Here is an 8,034-nt window from a genome sequence, read left to right on the forward strand (position 1 = left end):
GTCACAGGAGACCTTTGTGAGCAGACACACACGGGGGAACCCCGGGACCACTGGCATCCAGGGCAGGGTCTAGCCTCTCTGCTGGGGGAGCTGAGTCAGGCTGTGCTCTATGCATTTCTTAATGAACTTGTGCCTCGCTTTGAGTAACAAAATTAACAGCCACCAGGTTAATTCAGCAAAGCTTTCCTGAGCATCCGCTCTGCCCAGCTGGGTGCTGGGTGCTGACAAGCCAAGATGCAGAAGGCGCACATGGCGCGTGGGAAGACAGACAGGATCCGCTCAGCAGGATGTCTGGTGCTCAGGGTACAGAGGGTGCTTCTGATTTGCCCAAGGAGCCCCATCAACAACAACACACGTGTCCAGGGTGGAACCAGACAGGGTCTCCCTGCGATACATTTATCTCACCATCAAGCGCGCAGAAACGCCTGTTTGCCAGCACAGCGACGTCTCCTTGATCGGACGGTCCAAGGACTTGTTTTGCTGCATGGGTTTGTTTTTCTTCCCTGTCCTGAGTTTAAAGCTCCTTCGATGAGCACGTCCAGAAGCCCTGGGGCGTTTCAAAGCAGACTGGAATTCCCGTCTGGGGCTGGTTTGTCTGCCAGGGACGCCCACACCCCAGGCCCCACCATGGAGGGAGTGAGGAGACCCCTTCATTCAGAAGGAAAACACATCTGTGTTTTCCACTTGGACCTCCAGAACACACACAGTTCTGCCCAGTCTGAGAGGGCACCCAAGAGGCAGTCCCCAGGCCCTCTCACTTAAAGTGTTTAGAGAACAGGCTCTAAACCAAACAGGAAGGGAAAGCTGTGATCCCTGCCTGGGGCTTGAACACAGAAAAGTAGCAAAATAGAACATCAGGGTGGGAAAGGACCTCCAACTGCCCCAGGAGGTGCTGTTCTGTTTATGGACAGAGGATGGGCACCAGGGTCAGGAAGTGATTTTTCAGGGCAAACAGAGACAAGGACGGGCTGGAGCTGGACTTTCATCCCTGCTGTTGATCCTCGATGCCGCCCCACATCCAGGACACCATCCTCCTTTCCCTTAACCCTCTGGTCCTCCCCATGGGTCGTTTTCTTCCAGGAATGTGTGCCCAACTGACCCCTCTTTTGCCCCCCCTGCAGTGAGACAGGCTTTGGAGACAGGCAAACACAGGTCTACAGCTTTGTCTCTCCTTATTGACTTTGTGACCTCAGATAGTTTCATTGTCCCTGAGACCCTCAGTTTTTCCATCTGGGAAATGGGAATAACCCCACCCACTTTACTGACTTTCTGTAAGGTTCGTGACATTTGTGACAACGTCTGTGTAGTGGTATAAATTAGGCTGATGCCTCATGCTGGTGCATATTCGATGCTCGGTGTTAAAGAAGAACCTTCTTCTCCTTTGACAGCTCCTTCTCCCAGCTTGTTCCTTGGTCTTGGGCAGCCCAAGAGCTCAGTCCCTGACAGCAAGACTCCTGCTCCTCCCCAGTTCCACACTGTGGGGTGGGAGAATGGGAAACAGGTAAAGCACAGAGCCTCATGGGATCCATTTGCCTCTAGCTTTACGACCTTGGGCATATTGCTGGAACTCTGTGAGCCTCGATTTTCCCACCTGGAAAATGGGACTGTTTTCTGTCCCTGCCTCCCAGGGACGCTTGTAGGAAACGAGACAGTGACATTAGCTCCGGCTGTGATAATAGCTCAGCATCTTTTATTCCTCACCACGCTCTTATCATCCCTAGTTAAGAAGAGAGAAGAGTTAAGAAACTTGCCCAAGATCATCAAAGAAGCTGGTGACCACTCGATCCACTGAGCACCTAAGCGCAGCGCTTACTCCTTTCACCGGTACCCACGCTCCTATGTTTACAGGAGAGCAGCCTGCAGAGCATCATTGCTAAAAGAGACATATTTAGGGGACTTCCCTACTGGTCCAGTGGCTAAGACTCTGTGGTCGCAATGCAGGGGGCCCAGGTTCGATCCCCGGTCAGGGAACTAGATCTTGCATGCCACAACTAAGACCTGGTGCAGTCAAGTGAACAAAAGAGAGAGACATTTGGAGAACCCACCCTTTCCGAGGGTCTGCTCTGTACCGGGGCTTGTGCCAGGAGCCTGACGTGGACCAGCCTGGGGGATGCTCCCACACCCCTACCTCAGATACTAGCATGAGCCCATCTTCCAGATGCAGAGATGCAGCTGCTCAGAGGGCAGCTGGCCCGTCAGTGGAGGGTGGATAGTGATACCCAGCTGCCTGATCCCAAGTTCTGGATCACTGATGCTCGATCCATCACTTCTGGTCCCTTAGCCCCATCCCACCCAGTTCTGCTCCAAGAGATCAGTCAGTCTAAAAAACAAAACAGTCCCCATTCTAACTGAAAGGGTTGACTGCCCCAGCGTTGAACCACCCACTCATCCATCCTGTCTCTGTCTCGTCCTCCCTTCATCTACCAGTCCTGCCACTTCAGGAAGAGCGCCTGCCAAGAGAGAAAATTCTATTGCACGTTGTGTGAGAGAAAGACCCCACTTCCCTTCCAAGTGTCCGGCACCCCAGCCCAGACAGCCTCTTCTCTCAACAGGGGTGGTGGGGGCTTCAGGTCTGAAAGGCTCCAGTGTCCCCCAGCCAGGTGGGCGTGGCCTTGGCCTTGGCTGGGCCCCACAGGAAACAGAGGAGTCGAGGAGGACCACCCCCAGACCTCTACTTAAAAGGGAGGCTGGCCTGGGCTGCAGTCAGGCCGCCTTTGCACCATGACACCCCAGGTGTTCCCCCTGCTGCTGCTGCTGCTGCTCCTGGCTGGGCTCCCCACCACACGGCCGACTCCCCCGACCTGCTACTCTCGGATGCTGGCCCTGAGCCGGGAGATCACCTCTGACTTCCAGAGCCTGCAGGCCACCGAGCCCTCGGTGAGTGCCCTCAGCCCCCACCTGAATGAGGATGGGAGGTCCATGCAGACCCAGTTCTCAAAAATTTGCCTTTGGACTGGGGGCTAGAGGGGAACCGGGGGTGGGGGGGAAATGCTCTTTTCCTTTTCCAGTCAATGTTAATTCCCAGGGTATTTGTGCTTTATTCCCGTCCTATTAAATGTCCATCGTTTGTGCTTCCTCTTTACTACAAAGAAAATGCAATCCAAGACATCAAAACTTTTGTTTATAACTAGTTAACTCAATGGACATGAGTGTGAACAAACTCAGGGAGATAGTGAAGGACAGGGAAGCCTGGCGTGCTGCAATTCATGGGGTCCCAAAGAGTCTGGCGCGACGTAGCGACTGAAGAGCAACAAGCTAGCAAATATCAGAGCATCTGTTTTAAAATCTAAAGAGAGACAGACAGAGAGAGAGAGGAGAAAAGTTCCCATAGAGTGTAGAACCCCAATTTAAGGAGGGCCAAGGAGTTCAGCTTGTTTATTCTCCCCACTAACCAGTAGGAGCTGATGGGGTGACTCCTGAACCGGCCCCACCTCTCACCTGCCATGGGACCTGAGCAAATTATCCAGCCGAATCAGAGAATCTCAGCATCCTGAGCTGTGAGACGCACTTTGGGCAGCTGGAGGGTTGCAAACTGGAATGCAGACACAGTCTGCCCAGTGTAAACAACCCTGGACTTCAGCCACTGTTCTCACTGCTCTGTTAAGCGGAAGACGCAGGGGCTTGGAACCCAGAGTCTCTAAGGGGCCACCCAGAGCTAAAATCTGGCCTCCTGACCACTCTTCCAGCGTAGATACAAACTGAATTAAACTTCAAAGCTCTGGCAAAATTTAAAAGTGTCCCTTCACCACTTGTGAACCCTTCACATAAGATGCACTGTTCTCAGATGTGGGGCTTATGGTACCTTGACACCTCCTTCGTGTTTTCTTTTTGAAAGTTAAATAATGCGTATTTTTTCGTAAGTTATGAAGCTCATACAGCTTGAAAACAGTTGGAAAAGGCACAAGACAAAGAAGAAAATAAATATTACTGCAATCCTACCACCTAGAGGTGACCTGCTGCCATCACATTCAGAGGATAGGATTTCAGTTCTTGATCTGTGCATAGGTATCCAATCCAAGTGTGTGTGTGTGTGTGTGTGTGTGTGTGTGTGTGTATAGACAAATCGAAACAAACAGCACAGCAGTTCTGCAATTTACTTTCTAACAATGCCGTCAAAATAATATTCCTTTGAAACAGCACTTGGTTGTACTGAAGCGCCCTAATTTATCCACAGATTCCTTGCTATTAGATGTGTCGAGCACTGGTGCATAGAGCGTGCATGTATGCTAAGTCTCTTCAGTCGTGTCCGACTCTTTGCGACCCCACAGACTATAGCCCACCAGGCTCCTCTGTCCATGGGATTCTCCAGGCAAGAATACTAGAGTGGGTTGCCGTGCCCTTCTCCAGGGGATCTTCCCAACCCTGGAATCGAACACTCGTCTCTTACATCTCCTGCATTAGCAGGCAGATTCTTTATCACAAGTGCCACCTGGGAAGCCCAAATACGTAGAGCAATCATCTTTAAAAAAAAAAAAAAAAACATGATTTTAAAACTTAAAATGCATAGATTCAGAGCTGGAAGGAAGTGGAGAGATTATGTGTTCTAACTCTCTAGCCTCACAACTGGGAAACTGAGTCACCAAAAAGAAGGAGATCTATCCCCGGCAACAGGGAATTTACTGGTTGGAAAAGACCAGAATCTGGGTTTCCGGGTTTCGGGCCAGCACAGAAGCAAAACTAAAACAGAGTGATATAAAAGTATAACTATATATACAGCTTTCTATTCCTATAGCATACGTTACATGTACTACTATATCTAGATTACAGTTATGCGTGCATGCATGTTCAGTCACTAAGCCGTCTAATTCTTTTGCTACCCCGTGGACTGTAGCTTGCCAGGCTCCTTTGTCCATGAGATTCTCCCGGCAAGAATCCTGGAGTGGGTGGCCATTTCCTTCTCCAGGGGATCTTCCCAACCCAGGGATCAAACCTGCGTCTCCTGCCTCTCCTGCATTGGCAAGGTGGTTCTTTAGCACTGAGCCACCTGGGAAGCCCCCAGACTATATATATAGAACTGTATATATAGTTATAACTGTATATATACATGTTCTATGTGTATATATATATATATACACTTACATATTTATATACATCTCCCTCTCTCTACACGCATATATGAAACAGTTCCCTAACTCATAGTATATGACATAAAGTTTGCATTCTAAATTCTAGAAGAGCAGTTGACCCTGGGGGAATGTGGCAGACAGCACAAGAGTGTATGTGCATGTCGGCATCAAGGAAGTCCCTGGGGACCTGGGGCTGGGCCAGCTGCCTGGGGGCTGACAGAGACTTCTGTGACAGGGGTGTGTCCCTGTGGGCATCCCAGAAAGCCACTTCCCTTTCCACAGGAGGCGTGTGTGAGATACCTGCCCAGGCTGTATCTGGATATACACGTAAGAGCGGTCTGCCTGCCGCAGGGGGTTGGGGGGCAGGGTGGGGGTGGGGAGACATCCGGTGAAGAAGGACCAGCCGGCCCCAGCTCCTGGCCCTCTGACTACTGACTTCTCCCACGAGACCCCTCCCTGTCATCCACTCGCAGAATTACTGCGTGTTGGCCAAGCTGCGGGACTTTGTGGCATCACCCCACTGCTGGAAGCTGGCCCAGGTGGACGCTTTGAAGGACAAAGTGCGGAAGCTGTACACCATCATGAACTCCTTCTGCAGGAGAGTGAGTGACGCGTTGAACATTCTTTTCCTACTTGTTATGGGTCAAGAAATTAAGAGACGGGTTAGAGGAACAGGGGAATCAGGAGGAGAAAGAGAAAAGCTTATGGGGTGCTTCCAGTTCACAAAGCCCTTCCTCAACCCCGTTGCTCTTGCCAAGTGCTGGGGACTCTGGACAAGGCTCCCCACCTCCACCAGCCCCACCTGCAGCACCCAGGACCATATGAAAATCGTATAGAACAGATTCTGCCGGCAGTCAAATGGGGTGGGATGAGAACTGCGGAATTCTGAGAACTCCCGCGCCCTGGAGAGCCGGTTAGAGGAGACTTTCTAGGGGAGAGGCTTTGGGTGTGCTCTGTGATGGGAAGAGTCCACATCAGAGGGGAAGAAGACAGGAAGAGCAGAGAATCAGCACTGTTAGATGTAGAAAGTTGGGTCATGTGGTCTTAGGGGCACAAGCTTCAGCATCAGGCAGACCTGAGCCCCTGTCTTCATAATAATTAAGGATATTATGTTGGTAGGATAATAATACCTACACCCTGACCATGTGTGTGCTGGGCGCTGCAGTAACTCCTTGGTAATAAGATCTCTAGCAAGGCGATTAAACATATAAAGAAGGTAACTACACATAGAATGCCGAGCACCAGGCCTGACCCAGGAAACTTTAGTACTCAGCTATTAAGATTTCTAGCTTTAAGTTTTATTAAGATTTGTTTAGGCTTGATCCCTGGTCAGGGAACTAGATCCCACACACCACAAAGAAGACTTGGCATGGCCAAAAGAATAAAAATAAATACCTATTTTTAAAAGATGTATTTGTTACTTTGCATCGGGGATGAGACATGCATTTCCTACTCCACCACTTCCCTCTTCATTCCTCTCTCTGCTTGGTGGTGCTGGGGAGAGAGGAGGAAAACATAATTGTAATACAATCTGAGAATGCTACTATTGACTCTGAAGTGTTTGAGGGTGAGACCTACTGCTGTTACTCCTGGTATCCCCAGTGCCTGGCCCCAGAGTTGTTGCTCTTTACCCATCTATCCATCCATCTGGTCAACCAACACACACACGTGAATTCAATAACAAAGGAATATGAGATTCAATGGGTGAAGTTTTCACACAAAGGGGAACAACTGAATAGCCTTTGAGGATAAGCAGGAGCCCTATTGCTGTGCATGAGTTCTGTGGCCACCTTTAGTGATGTTCCTGTTTATTGCACATCTTTTTCAGGATTTGGTGTTCCTGTCGGATGACTGCAATGCGTTAGAATACCCAGTCCTAGTAACCACAGTCCTCCCGGATCATCAGAGCTAAGGCAGCTCAGACCAGAGACAGAACCTGGGCGAATGAAGTTATGTCAGCTGCCCAGACACAACAGGCTAAAGCCGTTGCCCCCGTAGCTCTCCTTGAAACTGTCACGAGTTTGTCTTCACCTTCTGAAAACCACAGCTTGTGCTCCCTAACCCTTGGAGTCAATTCTGAACATAATTAGAAGCTTTGCTTCTCATTCCCCCTGTTTTTGTCTTGCCAGGATGGTTAGATATACAAGCATGTTGATTTGGTCACTGAGAAGAAAAGGGCAAATCAGCTTCTCTCATATGAACGGTCAGCTTGCAAACAAGCAAAACAGTATGTTTGTAGTACTACTTCAATGGCGTGGTGGTGCCATTTTTCTCTCTTGATAGAAACCAACTTAACCAACTTACATTTAACCATGCTTCTATTTTATACCTTCTCCAACTACAAATGTTCCTTACAGTTAGCTTTCATTTTTTAGAAGAAATTTCACTGCCTGTAAGATGTATTTGTAAGGTTTGTAATGACATAGTGCTGACGGGAACCACTCTTTCATTGAAAGGTGATGAAAATCAAATAAAGACTATCATTACAGTGAGAAACACGTGTCCTGCTGTACTCCATCCAAGGTGGGTGTCAGGGTGTTTATTTCCTGCCCTTTCTGCAAGCCGCTGCTTTTAGCAAGATACGTCTTTCTGCCTCTTTCCATTGAGCATAGGTATTTCTTGGTCTGTTTCAAGCCACTTGTGTAAATCTGTTTTCAAAGCATCAGAAGATGTTGCAGTTTATGTTTGAGGAAGACTGTATCCTGCATTGTATCCATGGCAGTGCGGTACCTGACATTTCACAAACATCGGTTCAGCGAGGTTTCATCACAAACCTAGACATGGGCATCATAGGAGGCTGGGGCTCGTGTTGGTTAGGTAACTTGCCCAAGGTCAGCAGCTGGTAAGTGGGGATTCTGGATTGAACTCAGGGGCTCCAAAGCCCACACTCTCCCCAGTGACCCAGGCTGGTTTTCTGCAGGTGAAGGATGCTTGCTTAATAAATTCATGAAATCAGTATCATCACGGT

At 49.3% G+C, this 8,034-nt stretch overlaps 1 protein-coding gene across 1 annotated transcript; it reads left to right on the forward strand.

Annotated features, from left to right (window-relative positions):
* The first annotated feature begins 2,595 nt into the window (after nt 1–2,595).
* CYTL1 (cytokine like 1) lies at nt 2,596–7,562 on the forward strand. The gene is made up of 4 exons (XM_061420793.1): nt 2,596–2,877; nt 5,349–5,393; nt 5,540–5,668; nt 6,895–7,562. Exons 1-4 carry the CDS (start codon nt 2,722–2,724, stop codon nt 6,976–6,978), a joined length of 414 nt encoding a protein of 137 aa, XP_061276777.1. The 5' UTR covers nt 2,596–2,721; the 3' UTR covers nt 6,979–7,562.
* Nucleotides 7,563–8,034: the final 472 nt, after the last annotated feature.

The sequence above is a fragment of the Bos javanicus genome, chromosome 6 (genome assembly GCF_032452875.1).
Source record: "Bos javanicus breed banteng chromosome 6, ARS-OSU_banteng_1.0, whole genome shotgun sequence".
Taxonomy (NCBI): Eukaryota; Metazoa; Chordata; class Mammalia; order Artiodactyla; family Bovidae; genus Bos; species Bos javanicus.